The sequence below is a fragment of the Patiria miniata genome, unplaced genomic scaffold, assembly GCF_015706575.1.
Source record: "Patiria miniata isolate m_02_andy unplaced genomic scaffold, ASM1570657v1 HiC_scaffold_7, whole genome shotgun sequence".
NCBI classification, from domain to species: domain Eukaryota; kingdom Metazoa; phylum Echinodermata; class Asteroidea; order Valvatida; family Asterinidae; genus Patiria; species Patiria miniata.
In genome coordinates this window covers 32311382-32333304 of record NW_024037074.1, presented here as the reverse complement: position 1 = coordinate 32333304, position 21923 = coordinate 32311382, and the positions used below count along the sequence as shown (strand labels likewise).

The 21923-nt window shown below is 41.7% G+C and overlaps 3 protein-coding genes across 3 annotated transcripts in view; all 3 read left to right on the top strand.

Moving 5' to 3' along the window:
* The first annotated feature begins 1336 nt into the window (after positions 1–1336).
* On the top strand, positions 1337–11148 carry LOC119745760 (protein disulfide-isomerase A3-like). Its single transcript, XM_038222349.1, is given in 11 exon segments — positions 1337–1461; positions 1789–1903; positions 3086–3105; positions 3108–3185; positions 3820–3841; positions 5080–5146; positions 5148–5260; positions 6015–6123; positions 7250–7378; positions 8253–8332; positions 9834–11148. Coding segments are annotated over 10 exon segments (828 nt in total). The 5' UTR covers positions 1337–1461; positions 1789–1850; the 3' UTR covers positions 9991–11148.
* Positions 11149–13879: 2731 nt separating this feature from the next.
* LOC119745500 (MAM domain-containing protein 2-like) lies at positions 13880–19448 on the top strand. The gene is made up of 5 exons (XM_038221875.1): positions 13880–14265; positions 14861–15025; positions 15903–16159; positions 16619–16712; positions 17636–19448. The coding sequence occupies exons 1-5, from the start codon at positions 14205–14207 to the stop codon at positions 18019–18021; spliced, it is 963 nt and encodes a 320-aa protein (XP_038077803.1). The 5' UTR covers positions 13880–14204; the 3' UTR covers positions 18022–19448.
* Positions 19449–21616: 2168 nt separating this feature from the next.
* Positions 21617–21923, top strand: part of LOC119745498 (vacuolar protein sorting-associated protein 33B-like) — a 28841-nt gene continuing 28534 nt past the window's right edge. The window contains exon 1 of the mRNA XM_038221874.1: positions 21617–21915. Coding sequence (XP_038077802.1) covers positions 21826–21915 — 90 coding nt within the window. The 5' untranslated portion in view covers positions 21617–21825. The remainder of the gene's footprint in view (positions 21916–21923) is intronic.

Here is a 21923-nt window from a genome sequence, read left to right as displayed (position 1 = left end):
GAAGGGTGCTGAACAACTAACCTGATGAAGTTTCAGCTCAGCTTCAGCTGTATGTTTCAAGACAAACAGTATTTAGGATCTCGATTTCACATCAGAAGTTGCTAAATCATGTTTTGAATTGGGCCTGAATTCAGCGTCCGAGACACGTTCTCACTGAGCGATTGGCAACTACGTTGGAAAGGACCTTCTTTCGTTGATTTCTTCAAATTGACAGCTTGCAGAAAGAAATAATTTCACAGGGAGTTTAGTCCCCTTACTATCTTTCAACCAAGTATGTTTTTCAATAATATTACGCCAGTTACTTTTTGGATAGCTGCAAATGATGGACTATAGCTTTAACCCCACTGGTGGAAGCAGTATTCAGAGAGCAATATGTAAACCCCTTCGAAACCCTGCAGGTCAGTTTTCAGGTGAGAGGGATACGAAGTGTTATTAGTAAAGCTGTGTCACACACAGAGTCACTGAACAAATAAAGCCAGCACTGTGGAGAGCAGTGAAGCATGACCAAATCTGCCTGCTTGCCCTGAGCTGAAACCACAGAAAAGAAATGTGCAGGGATTTGAAGTGTTATCCATACTCCACAGAAGATGACCTCGTAGGAATTTGATCAGTGTGGGTGCAAAAGTGGTTTTGCAACACCTGTAGATTGTGAAGGACCTGTAGGATTGCAGAAGACTAGCAGAGGTTTACTCAAGCCCCCAGGGCCTTTTTGCTTGGAGCCAGCCTCAATCCTCCCAAATCCCTCGAAATTGTGCACTTATGGTCAAAAGAAAGGATACCCACTGCCTCAATCCTTCAAAATCGTCAGACAGTCCTGCCCTAAAAAATAATGTATTCATCTTCAATCCTCCCAAAATCCTCCTTTTCTTCAAACACCATTCAGCCTCAATCCTCCAAAATCCTCTCTTCTTCAAACACCATTCATCTTGAATCCTCCAAAATCCTCCTTTTCTTCAAACACCATTCAGCCTCAATCCTCCAAAATCCTCCTCTTCTTCAAACACCATTCAGCCTCAATCCTCCAAAATCCTCCTCTACTTCAAAAACCAGTCAGCCTCAATCCTCCAAAATCCTCCTCTTCTTGAATTCAAACACACATTCATCCTCAATCCTCCAAAATCCTCCTCTTCTTCAAAACACCATTCATCCTCAATCCTCCAAAATCCTCACGTTTCAAAATCCTCATGTTTCTCAAACACCATTCATCTCAATTCTCCAAAATCCTCAAAACCACCATGAGGATTTAGGAGAATTGGTCCAAATCACTGGAATTAGAGGAGCAGTGACTCGCCAATCAAAACTTCAAGAGAGTCAAGTGTGGTTGTTTTCTCCCCCAGGGTTTTTCTCCAAGATGGCAAAGACAAAGAAAGCCTAGTCAAGGCAGCCGCCACCCCTCTTCTCCAACTTCAAAGTGGTCTACTCTCTGACTGCAGCCGTCAATAATGAATATGGCTACTCCGAGTAAGTGAGCAAATGAAACATTTGGAACTCTAATTTGTCTTCTTTTTTTTAACTGGATCACAATTTTTAGAATCTGATGCTCCTGGATTTGGAGTATCACTAGGTATTTATAGACAGGTGTTGACTGCTGTGAGTGGTGTAAAAAGTGCTTCCCGCATTCTGTATTCCCAGACGAAAGCGGGGGGGGGGGGGGGGATTGGATCATCATGCAGTCAATATTTCACTCACACATTTGGGTGACTTTGACGAAAAACAAGCTTGTAATTTTTTGTTGAAAGTTTGGATCGAAATGAACCTCGGTTTCCTCGTCTTCTGTGTTTGCTGCAGTGCTGTCGTCCTTTTCCGACCGGCCCACCTGAAAAAACAAATTTGAAGACGCCAAAGTGGAGATGACCGCAACCATCAACAGGGTCCAGATCGAGAAATTTGCCAATGACAACGGGAGGGTTGGAGATTGATTGTGAGGAGGGCCAGGCAATGAATTTGTAAAAGTAAAAAAAAAATTGACCATTATTTGAATAACGATACATGCTCTGTCACCTTACAATGTAAGTCATTCCATCAGAAAAACTGGACTAGAGTGCGCAAAACTGTATTGGATTGATCTGGAATGGCTGAACATTTCGTAGAATAAGCTGTGTTAACATGATGGAAATACGTAACCAGTCTAATTCACAAGAGACAGTCAGTGAGATAGGAGACCAGTCTAATTTAGAAATGACAATCAGTCAGTCAGTCAGTGAGATAGGTTACCAGTTTAATTAACAAGAGACAGTCAACAAGGGCCAAATTCAGGCAAGGACCATTAGTCGACCAGTGGTTGATTTGTGACGTACCTTACGCCTGCGCACTGATAGCAATGTGTGAAAGTCTCTAGTCTAAGTACGCTGGTCAAAATGTCGTCGCAAAACTTCTGGATCCTGGCTCTCTGCTTGCGATATGAATGCGCGCAGCTATTGGTTACCAGCTAACTAATTAACAAGTGATAGTAAGTGAGATAGGAAACCAGTCTAATGCACAATTGACAGTCCGTCAATCAGTCAGGTAACCAGTCTCATTCACAAGTGACAGTCAGTCGGTGAGATGGGTAACCAGCCAGCAGTGCGTGTTATCATGTCCTCCAATGCAAATTGGTTTTAAAGACGAGCGGGCGGGGGCGCATTTTGGTAACCCTATTGGTCCAAGGAGCCCGGCGTGCGTGCAACTCGTAGAAAAGCCTGAGGCCAATTTCATTGAGCTGCTTAAGCACAAAATTTGCTTAAGCACAAAAAAGTCTTGCTTAATAAAATCAGGTTACCGGCCAAAACTCCATGCGATTGTTATGCTATGCTAATAAACAACAGCTAAATACCAGTCACAAGCAATGCACATCACATGGAGTTTTGGCCGGTAACATAATTTTACTAGGCAATTTTTTTTTCGTGCTTAAGCAAATTTTGCTTTAAGCAGCTGTATGAAATTGGGCCCAGGGTGCCACCACAGAAAAATGGCTGTTGCCGAATGAGGCTGGCCCTCTGGAGCCACAAAAATTGCCATCTGTATGTGATAATTGAAACTAGACAGACAGATAGTCATGTATCCATTGTGTTTTAACCATCATTGCCACCTTATTTTCTTGTTTCAGCATGGGCCTGTGTGGCCACATGAAGCAGACAATCCGGATCTGTTCAGTAAACCACTCATCGTGGCTTACTACAACGTAGACTATAAGAAGAACCCTAAAGGTATGCTGTTTTTTAAATTTCTTCAGAACATCTGAGATTTGCTACACTCAATGTTAAGGTGTTTCTTTTGTGTTTCTATGGTTCTCATACATTTTTTTGCCTCCGAAGTAGGGTCGTTTTGTTGGCAAAAATGTTACTGTCCTCATGAAATAAAAAAAAAAATTGGCGGTGCATTGTATTATTCGGCTCTCGCTCATGGATATGTATGAAGATAAAATAAATAGTGTTGCTGTTGCTCACGAGCGGTTGATGTGCGCGATCGGTTGATCGCGCTGCGCTATCGGTCGATCATGACGCTATCAATCCTGTCAATCCTGCTGCCACCAGTCGAACACCTTTTCTTTCTAATTCACGGTTCTGGAGTTTCTTTTTTAAAAGGTAAGTAAAGTCTGTGAATTCCTACAGAATCGACTGATAGCACAGGGCGATGATCGATCGCGTAGATCAACCGATCGGGCCCAGCATTTACACTCCATTTTAATGCGAGTAAATTCTTCAGACCTAGTCCTGTCAGTTAGTACACTCTTGAAGTCCTAAACACTCGGATGATCATTGTGTTCAGAGTATCTGCTTTCAACTTGAAGGCTGTTTATTATCTAGAATTGACTTGTTTCCATTTTTTTATTCGTTGCAGGTACCAATTATTACCGTAATAGGTAAGTATGGCATTTATGTATTTAAATTTTTTGGCTGTCATCTATAGAGTACCGAAGTGTGATGCCATTTTGAACCGGGAAGTGTAGTGCAAACGAATGGAGTACGCGCGCGGGTTGGTTCAAGTGGCGGAATTCCGCACTAATGTATTTTTCACACATAATTGTGCGCGTGATGTATTCACTTCGGTACCCTATTGTAGCTTGTCAAGCTGTTGTAAGTAGTTGTAAACTGTTGTAAGCTGTTGTAACCCAACTCCTCTCTTAGTCTGGTTCCGAGACCTAAAGATCGTTACTTTCTGACAAATCTTAGGTCAGGTAGCCAAAATAAACATGACCCAAAAAATGGGCAGGATCCCGTCTGCTTCCGAACCTGTCTGAGGTTGACCGAATACATGGCGTTGACACTTGGATATGGTTAGAAAGTTGTGAATATGTCATAAACATTTTACCTTCTTTTCTGTAGGTTATCTGCTGTAGAATTAATTATTTAGCTTTTAATGGCTTTTTAACTGCAAACTTAAATTTGTTTTCGTTCGCAAACGAGAGCGGCTAATTTTTCCCACTTTTGAGAGCCCAGTATACAGGACCACCATGTGTGCGTACTGCATGGGGTTTGTTTATGGTGTAAATCGAGGACGCACATATGAACAATCCTTGTGTAATTGAGGACAGGAGTCAAATCGAGGACGTATTCAATTAGAGAATGTGTACAAAATGAATGGGAGCTGTTGCAAAGGACTTAAAGTATGAACAAAAGATTGATGATGAGAAACAAAAGGAAAAGCTTGATTACACCATCAACAAAAACATGTGTGCTCCATCCTTGCATACTCTTTGTGGACCTGAGAACAAAAGAGGTCCACAGGGTGCAGGAAGCGTGAACGTTTTGCCGACTTGCCCACGTCCACACAAGGTTTCCCCCTCTCTGACAAACAGGTTTAGAGGCATTTTGGGGTTAGGGTTATCAGCCGCAAAATGTAGAGGAGCACTCAAGGAAATCATGATAAAAAAAAATTGGGTTGAAAGAGTGTTCACAGTGCGAGTAAAAGAAATTGTTTCCCCGAAAACTGGTGAATTGTTTGTTGGAAAATGCTGAATTGAAGTTTTGAATTGTTTGAAATATCCGTCTCAGTGGTCTCTCCAAACTCTCCCTTTCTTACCATTGAGGGGGTACTTGTGCACGGAGCCCATAGAATCCGTATTAAGTGACCTCTTGGCAAATTCGATATCATTCACAGAGTGATGAAGGTGGCCAGGAATTACGTCGAGGAGGGCTTAACGTTTGCGGTTGCTAAAAGGGCGAGGGAGCGAGTTTAGAGCGAATTTAGACTCGGTTGGTATCTCCGGTGGCAGTGATGAAGTCAACGTTGTTGCCTGGGCAGCCAACGGAGATAAATTCAAGATGGAGGAGGCTTTCACGTAAGTTTTATACAATTTAGTCGTCCATTATTCTAACTTGGTGATCGAGATTTGCGTGCGCCTGTACTCGTCAAAAACATGACAAAAAGTTTTATTGAAAAAATATAAAGAACATGTAGCGGAATGGCAGATATTTGATTGATTTTAAAGAAGATAATTGGGGCTGATATTCCTCATGGAGCTCTCAAATCGGGCCCAAAAATGCTTTTGCCAAAAATGTGATATTTGACATTTATAAAGCGCACGTATCCCAAGTATTGGTCTTCAAGTCGCTACATCATTATTACCCTGCGCATTGGGCAATGAAACATTCCAAAGATAATCTCAGCTCCTCGGGGAGTATACAACTCGGTGCTGCTATTTCGGTGCAAAGCAGCTAAAATCAATCACAAACCATCTCTACCCAATTTACCAAGGTACCCATTTACTCCTGGGTGGAGAGAAGCAATGAGTGACAAAGTACCTTGCCTAAGGGCACACGCACCATAACCCCAGGCTGGACTCGAACCCACAACCTGCAGAATTACCCGCAGACCATGAATTCAATGCTCCATACCACGAGGCCACGGCACTCCAATTGAAATTCCAAATTGGAACTCCATACCACGTTTTTTTTCTAAGTATTTTGGTATTTTGACAGCATCGTTGTTTGGTATAAAAAAAGTATTGTCAATATATGGTATTACCCAAGCCTACCTCATGTTATTTTGCTCTTTAAAAAAAAACAGGCTGTGCTTTTTTCCCGCTTTCTTAGGAATGATGGCAAAGCCCTGGATGCATTTATAAAGAAGTTTCAGGCCGGTGAAATCGCCCCTTATATAAAGAGTGAAGCAGCTCCAGAACCTAATGATGGTCCTGTGAAGGTAAGATTTTTTATTAATTAAATCCTATTACAATACTATGGTTAGGGGGGGACGAACCTGTATTCACAGGAACGGAGTGCCCATCTCTCTTTCAATAGCGATTGGACCAGACTCATATGTTGCTGTGGGGGGATCGCCACACCTCCTCCACAGCGAGTCTGTTACCTTCCCAGCATTGAACAATGCCGGTACCCATTTAACACCTGGGTTGAGAGGAGTAATTGAGGTAAAGCGCCTTACTCAAGGGCACAACACGCATGGCCACGGCGGGGCTCAACCCACACAACCTCTCGATCACGAATCCTGTGCTCCACCGCTAGACCACACGTGCCCCACAAATGGTTAAGGACCATAGTCTTAGCTTGAATAACCTTGCTAGCAAGATTGAGGTGCCAGAAATTCAAGCTACAAAAATAATTAAGCCCAAAAATGAATGAAGATCTGAATATTCAGTATTTGATACTACTAAAAAGGCTCTAGGTAGAGTAATATTAGATAAATTAACCCTAAGTCCCAAGGGTTTGAGAATATCATATTAAAATTGGAGTATTCAGGATTTTTAGAGTAATATTAGATTCATTAACTCTAAGTCCCAAGGGTTTGTGACAAATCATATCAAAATTGGAGTATTCAGGATTTTTAGAGTATTATTAGATTAATTAACCCTAAGTCCCAAGGGTTTGTGACAAATCATATCAAAATTGGAGTATTCAGGATTTTTAGAGTATTATTAGATTCATTAACCCTAAGTCCCAAGGGTTTGTGAAAAATCATATTCAAATTGGAGTATTCAGGATTTTTTTAGGGCTAGCTAGTCGACTATTTTGAGCTGGAACCTAGGGCATGGTTCCGTCTGTGGTTACCTGTAGCTACGCGCATCATAAAGTGCAACATGGAGTCGGGAACAAGACGTTTATTCATGGTGTTTGACCAGAGAAGTTTGCTTATTGCTGTTAGCTCACAGTAACATGTATGCCACAAATCAACCACGAGGCGACTGCTGGTCTTTGCCCGGTATTATTATTTTAGATTTCATACACCTTGTTCAAAACAACGCATTGATGGACCTTTATTTTTTGTTCAGTTGTTACGCTTGCTTACACCTTTTTATTTTTTACGTCTTCAGGTTGTGGTTGGCAGTACCTTCAACGACATTGTGAAGGACGACACCAAAGATGTCCTTATTGAGTTCTATGCTCCGTGGTGTGGCCATTGTAAATCGCTGGAGCCCAAATACATGGAACTCGGAGAGAAGGTTAGTTGGAAATTAAAGCTTCATTTTTTTTTTAGGTTCTTCTGAAATCAGATACGGTGGTAGAGAGTGTTGTACCTTTTACAGTTAATTCTGAAAGGACTTAGCTGTTTATACCCATCATCAACAATGCTTTTGTCTGTAGACTGAATTTGACTGGCCACAGTGCTTCCTTGAAATATGATCTGACTGTTGGTGACTAGCCTGTGTAAAAAGCATGGCAGGGGAGAGGATCAATTTTTTTGACTGTCTGTGACTGTTCTGGGCCCAATTTCATAGAGCTGCTTAAGCAGAACATTTGCTTAAGCACGAAAAAACATTGCTTAGTAAAATTAGGTTACCGGCCAAAACTCCATGTGATGTACATTGCTTGTGACTGGTATTTAGCTGTTGTTAGCATAACAATCGCATGGAGTTTTGGCCGGTAACCTGATTTTATTAAGCAAGATGTTTTTGTGCTTAAGCAAATTTTGTGCTTAAGCAGCTCTATGAAATTGGCCCCAGAATGTAGGAGGGTTAATGAAATACAGTCGAGTCTCGTTATAACAAACTCGTTAGGACCTAGCCAAATTGTTTGTTTTATCAGAATTTTGTATTAAGAGGAACATCAGTCCCATTCCTTGTGCACATAAATGCACCGTCGGGACCAAGGCTTTGTTTGTTATAACCAGAATTTTGTATTAACAGAGTTTGTACTAACGAGAGTCAACTGTATATTTGCAGATATGCAGATAGCTTTACAAAATTTTGTGCTTTCCATAGGTTTGTGCACAATCATGGTTGCCCCCAGCAGGCTACTTTGCATATGGCTAGTTAATAGTGCTCCAGTACATTATAACTTATTTTTTTTATATTTGGGTGCTTTTTTTTCTTCTAGTTGGCAGATGTAGAGCACGTCGTTATCGCCAAGATGGATGCCACAGCTAATGACGCACCCGGAGAATATGCAGTATCTGGGTAAATTGTTGAGGATATAGATAGACTCTGTGCGTTAGCATTAGATTGGGCCTTTGTGACCACTTACAAAATCCCCAGTGGGAGGGACACATGATATGCGCATAACCCTTAACGTAGGATGTGCATGTATGGGTGGTACGAGAATTGGGTACCCGATTGAAAAAAAAAAAATGGGTACCCGATTGAAAAAAAAATACAGGGGACAGATGGACTGTTCCACTCCACTTGGCTTCGCCTCTTGAAATGGAACATTCCATCTGTCACCTTATGAAATTACTCTTACCATTGCACTCATAAACATTCATTATTTGTATATTATATAACCGACATACAGATCCTTGTCATTTGATTGGTGGAACTCACATCACGTGTCATTTGTTATTACTGCCATTCACTCCGGAGCTCAAAAAGTACTGTCCGCCCATGGGGAATGGGAAATACTATTGAACAGTTAGGATCAGTCTTGTTCCATGACGCGGTATTTGTGTGCAAATGCATGCTGGTGTGCGCGTTCAGCGTTGCGCGTAGCGCGTATTGTTCCAAAGAGCCAGCGCTACAGCGTTGGGTTCAAACATTTTCGTGAAGGGGCGGTTTGGAAGAGAGAAGTACATTTTTTCACCAATTTTGTATTGAAATAAAAGTTCAAATATATCAAATGACAAGGATCTATATGTCAGTTATATCACACTGTTATATCCACTGCCATGGATCGACCAGCCAGGATCGACGATTCAAGCTCACTTGAAGATAAATAGTATAGGGTGCCTTCGAGTAGCTCACCCGGATCGGCTTGGGTAAAGGCATACGGGTTATCCACGGCAGCCGGCTAATCTAACGCTAAACCACAGGTAAAGGCATACATCGCCCGGAGCCGTGGCCAAAGCCACTGACAAAACGCCCGTTTCGGATCGGGTCTTAGTTTGAGATGAACAACTTTTCAGTCAGTCTCTTTCTTAGAGTTTAGGCACTCTCCTGAAGACGGTCAGAGCATACTGACCGGAACGTCGAGTTTATACCTCTGGTTCTTTTCAGAACCATTCTCTTAGTTGAGAAATTATTCGCACGTGGTGTTCCGCAAGCCTTTCATTACTTAGTATCTCCACCATGCAAAGCCTCAATTCTTACTTACTTTTTAGTCAGTTGCCAAACTCAAACAGATTCGGCCGGAATTTTAGCCTCAAAAGTCCCAATGAGCTCAATAAATGATTACTTTTAGATTTCAGACAAAGTTAATTTTTAAGTCCACTTGAGATTTCCGCTGTCCATCCGCCATATTTGTCCGTTTCTTGGAATGAACAAGGCACGTGTGTGACGTATTTCCACCACTGACTCTGCTCCACGAGCAGGGTCTGTGGTGGCTGACCGGGGTGAGCCCCGAGAATGACGTCAGAGCTAATCGAACGGCATGGGGCTGACCCGTGTCGACCTGGGAGATCTAAATAAACACACCCTCCGTAAAATGACTGCCTAAATAATAGTTGAACATTTGATTTCTCTTCAGGTTTCCCACAATATACTGGGCACCCGCGGGGAAGAAGTCCAGCCCCTCGAAGTACCAAGGGGGGCGCGAGGTTGACGACTTCCTCAAGTTCATCAAGAAGGAATCCACCAAGCCCGTCAACCTAGGCAAGAAGAAAGCCAAGACTGACGAGTTATAAGGAAAAAGATCTAGGGGCATTTTGCATGAAAAAACAACTTACATTTTTGGGTTAATAGAGAAAGTATGCAGAACATGGGAACATACTTTTTAAAATAGATGTTTTTTTTTTTTTCGTTTGAAATTTAATATGGGATTTAATATCGGGTTTTAAATCAAAATTGAAAGCTAGGGGTTTGATAAAAAAATGATCGACTGAGATTTGGGGGTTAGAGTAAGTGTTTTAACCAATGTAGAACAAGGGAACATACTTCTGAAGTAGATGTTTTCCATTTTCCAAATTTAATATACGTTTTTTTTTAAAGGTTAAAAAATTCAACGCAATCCTTTTTTCCATAGGTACATCTTAGGCTCTAAAAGATGAGCCGAGTAAAGCTGGTCTCAGAGTGCACAGAATTGCATACATCCTATGCAATGGGCCAGATATAGCCCATTCATTGGCTTTATGGGGTAATCCTATACAATAGCACTGCCGGGCTAACAAGTGACGGTCAGTCGGTCAGTCAGTTAGTCAGTCAGACAACCAGGTTTACAAAGCGGACATTGGGCTTGCTCTCTGGGACAAAAAATGGGGTGCTTTTTCACGTTTGTACATTATAGTGATTCTCCGTATCCTAGCAACGAGACATATTGGGTAGTGCGAAAAAAAGACGTCAGGAATCAAGGAATGACAGAATTTTGTCCGGGAAAATATCCCTTTTTGTACTTCAATGTGACGCTACATTGCTATTAACCGCAAGGGGGAGTGTGGCCCAGTGGTTGGGGTGTGTGGCCCAGTGGTTGGGGTGTGTGAGTCATGATCAGAGGGTCAGGGGTTCGAATCCAGCTGCTGGTCACACGTGTACTCTCCTTGTTCACTGTAGCCCCTGTTCATCAGGCCACATCAGTGGGACATTTTGTAATTGTTAAAAAAATGGGAGAATTTGTAGAATTGTTATTTATAACGACTAAGATTGTATCTGTTTTTTTTTTTCCACTGTTACATATTCTTTACACAGTTGCATGCATCAAAAGTTTGTAGTTATTTCATCTGCATTTTTGTTTTTGTACCTCAAATTTTAAAATATCTGTGTTAAGTTAGTTAAAGGTGTCTCGATTTTTGAGAAAAGTTCCCTACGAATTAAAAAGTCACTTAGTGGAAAGTGGTTATTACCACTTACTCTTTGGCTCCTAAAAGACGGCCTTAAACAGCTTGCATATCCCGAGAGTTCTCATTTTTTCGTATTTTGCGGAAGACGTTGACATATAGGTGAATGTAGACATCCGGGAGCTTCTAACATTGCTGTGTCTTGTTCCATGACCCATTCACTTAAAACTCAATAGTTCTTAAGTCTGGGGTGTTGAATGGCAACTCGCAGCTGATGCAAACTGGTGTGCAATGAATGCACATGTAGACGTTTCAATGGATGACGTTATCCTATGCACACCTACAGAGGCCCCCTCCAATGGCGAAAGCATTGTGATAGCTATTGTACAAAGCAACTGCCCCGTGGCGGTTTACCTGAACAATAGCTAGCACAATGCTTTCGCCATTGAAGGGGGCCATGTGAGTGTAAAATAATATCATGCTCGCCTTGCTCGGAAAGGTCTGTACGACGGAAACCACAAAGTTGACCTAAAGTAGGCCTATATAGATTGGTTGCACTGCAGGCATTTTTGAGCATTTTGCTTTTGTTTAACATGGAAACCCATGAGTGTACATTCTTTAATCCTAACCTCACCTAAAGCTACCAAATACTACTGAGTAGTAACCTGTAGTTTGCTTTCTTTCCATACAAGTGTGCACAACACAGTAGTATTCTGTGGTATTTAGTACTTGGCCCCTTGTATACCCTTTACAAAGGTGCTACATAATTTGAGTTTAAATCGTGACAAATCCCCCTTATAAAGGTGCTACATATATAATGGGTCTCGCATTTCTCATAAACTTCATTTACCTGTCTTTAAAAATAGACATAATAACCAGCGCCTTGAGTATGGACCGATCCAGTAAGCTCCGCCCAGTGCGCGCTCGTGGGCAAATTAACACGTGCTCCTCTCCAATGCCACGCTGCATTTTCCTTTGCGCGCATCATACGCGCGTGCACGCACACATGTCGTACTTAGTGCACGCACGTCGGACATAAATCACGGTTGTGATTGGTCAGAACACCATGGGGCGGTGCTTACTGGATCGGACCCCAAAGAGCCCGTAGGGGGTTAGGGTTAATGATTTTGAACAACACACTTCAACACACATGGCTGTTGAATGCAATCGATGTATTCAGTGATAATCATCATTTTCCAGGCATGAGATTTTAGTGTTGTACATGTAGACGTAATTACCAAAGTTAAATCAGAATTACTTTCACATACAATGACAGACCACGAGAGCGTTGAAGGCTGACTTGTCCCACTTCATCATGTACTTTCATTAACATCGATTTAAATGTATACGTCGTCACTTTAATGGTCTTCGTCTTTTAAAATAACACCATCGTGTAACAGACAATCTCGGAAGAAAATTGTTTGATTTCTTTCAATGTGAATTTACAACCAGGTTAAGTTCCCATTCTTAAAAAAAAGTGACCAGTGAGCGAGCAAAAAAAGCCACTTTTGTGTTCAACATGTTCAATCACCTTAAAATTAGTTTTGAAGCGAAAGATGAAAGATATATCGCAAGCAGACGGTATACGTGTAGTCTGCTGTTGAGCAGAAGAGCAGAAAGGTTGGGAAAAAACATCTTTGACAAAAAGTTCGATCTGCTTTTCTGCCATTCCTCGGGAAAACAGTGACTTGGGATTGTTGTAATTCGATTATCACATCAATCAAAAATGCGCTATTACACTACAAAGGATAACATGCTAGAGGCCATACCAGGAATTTTGAACTTACAAGGTCTGTGGTCTAACGCTTATATTCAGGGATAATCACACGGTCCCTCTTGATCTCCAAATGGAAACCGATCAAAAAAGTGCACACACAACCTTGTTGCGTAACAAAAGTTAGTTTGGTTGGACCATTCTTAAAAGTTACAACTGATAATGTAGTAACCAACGGAAAACGTATCACCAACCGATAAAAATTGTACACCAAATTGAACGATAATGTATACCGCTAACCGATAATGTGGGGAAAAAAAGACCGATAATGTAGTAAAATGTACTACACTATCGGTCAATTGTTGTGACATTATCGGTCCTAACCGATCATGTAACAAAAACTGACCGACAGTGTAGTAAAAACGTACTACATTGTCAGTCAATATCATAATCGGTCAATTTGGTGTGATCCGTTGGTTACTACATTACCAGTTGTAACAACATGATGTATAGTGTTACTGCAAAGAAAGATGTAGGCCCTAAGTGAGTTTAAGATCATATTGTACCATATCGACCATTTTGAGATCATTTGAACCTTACCCAGATCAATGTTTTCCGAGAAGCCGTAACATGTAGCATGTTAACCTTCCATGTATCTGCAGCAGTTGTTACCGAGTCAGTGATCGAGTGAAAAGGGGGTGGAGGGACTGGGGGTTAGGGGTGGGGAAGGGAGTTTCAACAGTCTCTAGGCCGCAAAAAAGGAGAATCATTCAGAAAAAAGCACATGCCTGCTAATCCCCCTACCCTGACAACTACCCCCCCCCCATCCTCTAGAGGCAATCCCGAATTCGCCCCCTGGTGAGGCAATGAATGAGTCAGTCTGACTCAGTCAGGTACACCATGGAGGTGGTGGGTACACAGAAGATGAGGTTGGCCCTCTGGAACCGGGAAAAATCCAATCGTAAGATTAGGACACACGTGCCAAGCGCCAACCGGTTCATGTCTGTGTTCCTGCACTGTGTTTTAATATTCACGTCTGCACATCGACCTTTGGAACACTGGATGTTTACACAATGGTCTCCAAGCAAGCTCTGATGGGAGACAAAACGAACAAATATTAATAGAGGGAAACGCATACCAGAAACCCTTCATCCTGTTTTGCTGTCCGATCAGTTCCCATTCACACTCCCCGATCGCTATTTTGGAAGGTAATTTCAACCGCAGACAGGAAATCTACCGTGTGAATGGAGCACAAACAGGAAGAAGGACTGACCGGGAAAATCCTATAAATTGGAGAGAATTCCCAGATAAATTTTATTGATGGTGTTGAGCGTGGTCTAGGTGTCTCACGGCTAACGAACCAGATTATTTCATACGCACGTGCATTACAAGGCCGAGTGCTACAATTCACACTATGGGCTTCAAGTGTTTGATACTGGTCAGGATCGGCTTCATTTGGCTTGCATTTCGCAAAGGTAAAACTCTGATGATTTTTAAACAAGTTTTATACTTTAGAAAACAGAATACCAATCCTTAGGCCTATATTGCTATTCTATTTGACATCTTATACATTTATTCTTATTTGATAGCTATTAATTTGTTACGATGATTCATTTTTCGTATGAAGTAATTCAAATGTTGTGTTATATTTGAACTTGAGATTTGAAGGTTTGCATGGTGGAAAGATACTAAGACTAGATAAGTTGCGATAACACCAGTGAATAAATCTCTTTATTCACATGGTGCTACCGCAAACTTATCTTGTCTCATATTTGAACTTTTTGTAAATCATTCACAATTCAGCCTTTGGGCTTCGACGAATCGATAATAACCCTTGAATTAAATTGAATTGAAATTGAAACAATTCCTGGCCATGGTGTAATAACTTGGATAACGGGTGATACTCGGACCAGTCATACAGTTGAAAAAGAAACCCATTCGACGATTGCGTCAACCTCGTTGCCTGGTTTCACCTTCAACCTCGGTCTCGAGCCGGCCCGAACATAACAAATTATGCCTTCGTCCATGAACTTGGGCAAACTATTTTCAATCTTTTGTTTCTAATTTCAGCCACGGCCTCCTTCGAAATCTGTGACTTCGAAACCGATGAGGACGCCTTGTGTGGGTACACTCAGGACGCGGACGACGATTTTGATTGGTCGTTGAGACAGGGAGGCACGCCCACCTCCAACACGGGGCCGGCTTACGACCACACGCTAGGAGTCAACTCCACAGGTGACTGTTAATTTTTTTTCATAACGAGCCTTGTCAACTTGGTCCAAAAGCGCATAAAAGTTGTATTCAAAATTGTACATGTGGTGATGGTAACTTGGTAGAATAAAAAAAATCCACTTTTACCATTCGCATGAAGACTTGACTAAGCCTTCACTTGTACATAAAAGTACATGCAAACAAAAACGGTTCCCATTTCATACAGTCGACTCTCGTTAAAACAACACTGTTAATACAAATTCTGGTTATATAGCAAACATAAAGCATCATGGTCCCCGCTGTACATTTATGTGTACATACAGTGAATATGATCCTCACTCCACTTATTATTAATACAACATTCTAATATAGGCCTAACAAACATTTTGAGTTTGTACTTAAAACGAGAGTCGACTGTATCAGTCGTAAAAGTCAATCTTTAAAGCAAGTCGGAAGTTTTAATTCCGTATAATGTTTCAATCGATTTCAATACATGTGTTAAAACAATGTACATTATATTTTTTATTCTTCGGGGGTTCCTATGTCTTAAAATGCATATGCCTCTGAATTTATTGTCTGTGAAAATTGACTCGTGTGAAAAGTCATGCATGGGTCAGACCTGACCCAATTCCGGGTCAGCTGACACGTTTCCAGGACAAAACAAACACGTATGTGAGTCACTTTTTGGGGTCATTTGACCCAGAAAAATTTCATTTTAACCATGCGTACCAAGAAAGTGTCATTTTTTTAAAACAACAAATAATTGTCATTTTGACCCAGAAGAGTGTCATGCCAAATCTGGCCCGGATTCCGAGTCGAATGATCGGACCCGGGAATGTTAAATTTGACTCACCGTTCTTCTGTTTTCTTCAATCGCCTAATCTCCTCCTATAACTATAAGGTCACTACATGTACATCGAGGCTTCGGGTCCCGGCAATTGGGACATAGCCCGTCTCAGCAGCCCGATCTCCGGCCCGTCTCCGGGCTTCTGTCTCCGCTTCTACTACCACATGCACGGGGAGGACACGGGCCGCCTGAGCGTCCGGCTACGGAGCGATGGGGCGTTGGCCAGCGAGGCTCTGTGGACGCGCAAGGGGAGCCAGGGGGATGAATGGATGGAGGCAGCGGTCGACGGTAGCTCACCCTCCGAATTCCAGGTAATAATACTTATTCTTTTTTGCTTAATATTTCCGAAGAATAAAAATTCACTCGAGTTTCCACTCGAAATACACTAGAGTGATTCTTTCTCAAAGTATTTTTTCTCTCTTCACTTTTTGGATACACGAGAGTTATTCTCAATGTGTGCAAAGTTAACTCTGTTCGACTGAAAGTAGCGTCAACATGTTTAGAGTGATATTTATTCAGTCAAATCGATCGGACTAATTTTCCAAATTGGCCGATGGGCCGTTGCAAAACAATATTGAAGAGCGAGCCTCCTCATTTGACGCTAGAGGGAAATTGTTTCTCTTTTGTCCCTTGCTATGTGTGTGTGTGTGTGGGGGGGGGGGGGGGGGGGGGCGGATGGCTCCCGTTTCCCTCAGCCCCTTGACCCACCTGTCATCGAAAGGTGCCGGTATTTACTATGGTATCCATGGCCTTATGATGTTGGTTTGCAGGTGGTATTTGAAGCTAAGAGGGGTGAAGGATTCAAGTCGGACATCGCTATAGACGACGTCTCACTAGCGCTGGGGTTTACATGCGGGGGAACCGGTGAGTTGTTGTGTATTATCATGAATGTGTTAAGTTTATTGGGGGAACTGAAAACGTGTTCTGGATGTAAGGATACTTCAATTCAGGTCATGTTCAACGGAACCTTTATTTCTGAACTTTCAAACGTGATATGTACAAAGGAAATACAAACGAGGATCGTTAGCAATGAAGAAAATGCGGGTGTTCAAAATCTATTCAATTTATCACTTTTTTACTTACCCATTTTTACTTACCCACTATACTTTCTGAGATGTTTTCTTGTTTTCGCCTAAAAATAATTTCGTTTTTGTTAAATTGCTATACTTTTCTATAGCAATGCAAATGGTATTGAATGAGACATCGAATTTTGGAATGAAACATTGAACGTAAAAAAATCGACCCATGTTTCAACAAATTTTGGATTATTTGCGACCAGACAAATAATTCAATTTCGTAGCTTAAACTGGTTCACGCACCCTATCAGGGATTGGGAACAGACTACTCGCAGGGCAGATCACAAAATTTGCGCCCCCCCCCAAAAAAAAACGACCCAAAAGACCCTTTTTTCAGAGGGTTACAGACTCCCAAAATTGAGAAGAAGGAGTTTTTTTTTTTTTTTAAAGAAAACAGGCAACTTAAAATTTGTGGGGAAAAAATGCTGTTGTCAAAGAGCATAGACTTTATGAGTAAACTGAGCTTCATGCGCAACACTATTGTACATAGAGTTTTGATAGAATCACACTCGAGTTGTCCTATAAAATTATGAAACATTTCTACCTACTCATTTTCATAAGAGTGTGAAGTTTTATGGGGTGGGTGAGTTAGCAAAGCACACATGTACGAAGATGAAGGGAAATAGAATGTTGTGTTGTATGTGAGAAAAAAGAAACAGAGTAGGCCTATTGACGAAGTATGATTATTTCTTTTGCATTATCAAACTATAGTTATTGTAACACCATCAACTTCCGAGCCCGTAACGTCAGATGATGAACCGATAGCAAGCCCATCAACCAAAACTTTAGAGCCAATCAACGGACAGCAACCATCGGTCACCAAGCAACAAGGAATTGAAGTCTCCAATCAGCCCGCGAGAGGCGTGACGTCGTCACCCCTGGAACCAATAGACAGCCAACTTATCATCGTGGTCTTGGTGGCGGGCTTGTCGTTCTGGGGCGTGGTCCTTGCCGTTCTCGCCGCCGTCATTTACAAAACCCGCCAATCACGGAGGTGCAAGAAAGGCAACGTGACATATGACGTCGTCGATGATCCAACCAGTCAGGAAGAGATTGTCATGGCAACTGAGGGGACACATGAACAGTCGAACGCTTAATAACGAAAATTTATCTATCCTTAGAAAGATTATATATATGTGTGTGTCAGAAAGGATAGTGTTTTGCGATATAGTGCAATGTTTTGGTTTGTAAATATTGTGCGTTCGAGCGTGTGCTTTCGTGCCACGTAATACAGTGATAATTGATACCCAGACTGTACAAGACGATGGAATATGTCTTGTTTTGTATGCGATTTGTAAAGTTACTAAATACTTTTTTATTAGAAAATTTGTTATAAAACCAGAAAAACTTATTGGTTAATTAAAGAAACGCTCATGGAAGTATAGGACACCGTTATAGGCAAAGACCTAAGGCCTCTGCAAACATAATTTCTACGGCCCGGACTATGCAATTATTATATTTATCACATGACTTGAGGTTTTGATGGCGGATGAGTTAAATTACAAAGTTTGCGGGTAACACCAAAGCATATCTTCCACACCCCATTACTCTTCCTCCTGAGGACGGACAGAGCACACTGTCCGAAACGTCGAGTTCTACACTCAACCAACCGGTTCTTTTCAGAACCACACTTCTTCCAAGAAGAGAGATCTTTCCACATGGTGTTATACCCGCAAATTTTATAATTTATCACATCATTATTTGTTATGATAGAGTTTTAATCCGCTTTCCCCCGAGCTAGTCCTCTGACGACTGTTACAGATGAAGCGCCTATGCCTTGACGTTTTCTTAGTAAAAACAAGATTGGTATCACTGATATTAACTGTTAAACTAAGAAAGATACACTGTAAACAAAACCCGTAAAAACACTGTCCATTTCCCGTATTGTTTACGGTTTAGTACCGTTATTGCTCGAACCGTCACAAGAAAGAACGTGCTACGTGCATTTCCAGTAAAACTTGGTGGCCTGACGCAGGCTGGGATTCACAATGGTTTGTATTCGTAACTTTTCAAAACCCCTCCCCTTTCAAACCCTCACAACCGCCTAGTTTTTAAAGCTGTGATTCGTGTGCACTCACGCAACGTTCGCTACGTGCTGATCATTGGGACGTCAAAGCTTTGGTATTGCGAAATTTGAAGAGTCAAGCAGCTAATCCTGCGGTGATGACCAGCAATAGGTTGACCCCTTTCTGTGGGATCGGTAAAAAGTTGTAAATGAAAATTACAACTTAAAGATAATTTCACCTTAAGTGATTTGAAAACCACTATGCGTGTAAAAGACAAGCTGCAAGACGTATGCATACCCCACTCCCAGCTGCTGCAACTGGAACCTACCCCCCTCCCTACCCCTACACTCGGCTCTGACGCCACCCACTTTGTATTCCATTACTTTACGGCAAATTGCCGTTAAATTTACGGGAAATTCGCGTTAAAATTACGGTCACCGTCATTTTTGGAAACCCGTAACTGACCGTAATTTTACGGTCTTTTGTTGGCAACCCGTTTGACAGTGCTTTTACCGTAAAATTACGGGCAAATTTTTTTACAGTGTATGCATAGCTACTTTAATAGGCCTACTGTTGGTCCCTCAAATCTTAATGTACCTTTAAAACAAGCAACAGATTCATCAGAAACAATAACACTTGAGGCGCGCGTGTAGGCATACCAGTGTTGGAGCAAAGGCTTTGACCCTCAAGGCCAAGGCCAAGGCCAAGGCTTTGACCCTCAAGGCCAAGGCCAAGGCCAAGGCTTTGACCCTCAAGCCTCGAGGCCAAGGCCAAGGCTTAACCCTCAAGGCCAAGGCCAAGGCCAAGGCCCTGTTTTATGAAATGACCACTGATATAGAACTAATTATAGTCACATGAGTGACACATCATCACGCAAGGGCGGATCCAGAACACAATTTGGGGGGGGGGGGGGGGGGGGGGGCAAAGAAATTTTGGTCCCCCCCAAAATAAGTGGGTCAAAAAATTACTGCTTGGGCTTCGGGGCCCGCTTAAGGGCCCCGAAAATTTTTTGGATTCGAGATGCTCTGTGGTGCGATTTGAGGCAATTTCTGACCATATTAACCGATGTTTTTTGAGGAAAAGATGGTGGTGTACTCATTGCCTGCCTTTATTACGACGTCACATAAAAAAAATGGTTTCGTTTTATTTAGGGGGGGGGGGGGGCATGGCCCCTTTTGGCCCCCCTGGATCCGCCCTTATCATCACGAATTGCTCGTTACGAAGAACAACATTTCTTTAATTGCAATCAACATGCTCGCATAGGCCTACACCGTTTTATGACTGCACTGTATCTATTAAAGGGAATGTACATAATTGGCTTATGCTTTAATTTCCAGAAATGAACTATTTGAGGGGTTAGTATAATAGATCAAACTATTGTTACACTGACATGTTTGAAGTTTTGTTTTCGAAAATGCTGGAAAAACCAAGAAAAACAAAAATGTTCCAGTAGTCTGGTTCCCTGACTCCACTGAAGATGAAATGGATCAATTTACAGATGCCGGAAAATTGTACGCTAAGGGAACCAGTCTAGCTGACCTGCACCCATTCATGAACATACAACCAATTAGCAAACAAAATTGGACTGAAAATAAAATGGTAAATTTGGAGCAGTAGTAAAAAATAGTTAGGTTTTTCCTACGGTGGTCGGCCGACCACTGTTGGTAATGTAAACAAAAATATAATTTTCTTGAAAATGACTTCACACCAGGTGCCATAATTTTACAGGATGCTTTAGACTGTCATTTACCAACATCCTGTAAGGTATTTCGTAAAAACTTGGTCATTTTATTTTTCGATGTTTGCAAATGTTGTATTTTCCCTTTAAAGTATAAGTTCAGGTCTTCAATATGGTTTAACTAAACAAAATAATGATTTACTTCTATATTGACACACAATTCTCCCAAGTGTAACAAAAGGGGGATCAAAGAAACTGATTTGGAAAATGTTTATTTGCTGGCCCAACATGGTCAGAAATATCAGCATTATCTAAAGCAGATACTGGTACATGCAAATCTTTAGCACTTATCAGGGAGACATATACAACCAATCAAATCTATTCCATAGTTATATGCAATTAAAGTGATCATCTCATTAGCCCCACAAGTGTACGGAATATTTTTGCAGCAAATCTACTACAATGGTAACAAAATGTGATGCTACAAAAGTGGAAGTGTGCCCAACACACAAATCTATAGGGTGCTTCCCTCTTCCATGGTAATACGATTAAAGTGGTAACAGCAAAATTTCGAACAGATTTATCTGGAAAATGCAAAAATCTATGGGCCTTGAAGAGCCTTGACTCAAAATTGCAAGGCCCTGAACCCTCAAGGCCAAGGCCAAGGCCAAGGCTTTTGCCCTCAAGCCTCGAGGCCAAGGCCAAGGCCCTAAAATCCAGCCTTAAGGCAGCCTTAAGGCCAAGGCCCAGCATCAACGCACTACATCACTGAGGCATACTGCACTATTTTGCATCAAATGCACGTTAAAGACCCGTAGGATAAATTTGGGATAAAAATGGAAGCGAAGTATGCTCTTTTTTGCAATATAGTGGAGACTAGGGACATTTTTCAAGACGGCGATGGACAGGACCGCATCTTGTGGTGATAGGCACGTTCGGAGGGAAAACAAATCACCCTAAAACCATTGGTTCACCCCCCCCCCCGAAAAAAAGGATGAAACACAGAAATAGACCCAAAATAGAAAGAGGGTTAATTAAGCTTTAATTGGATGTGTATCTTGAATACCTATGAGTGTTCTGAGTATTTACTCCGATTTTTTTCAGTGTGGGGATTTATTTTATCATTGGTACCTAATTTTGGTGGTCTGCGGGCATCGTGAACCAAAATGATATAGCGCCCTCTGGTGACAATCTAAAGAGAACATACCATTACCAAGATGGCGGCCACCAGCGGTAGTCCGAAGTTTCCCGACTTTTCAGTATTAAAACAGCTTTCTAAGGAGCATTTGGTTCACCTATTGGAATCGGTGAGTAT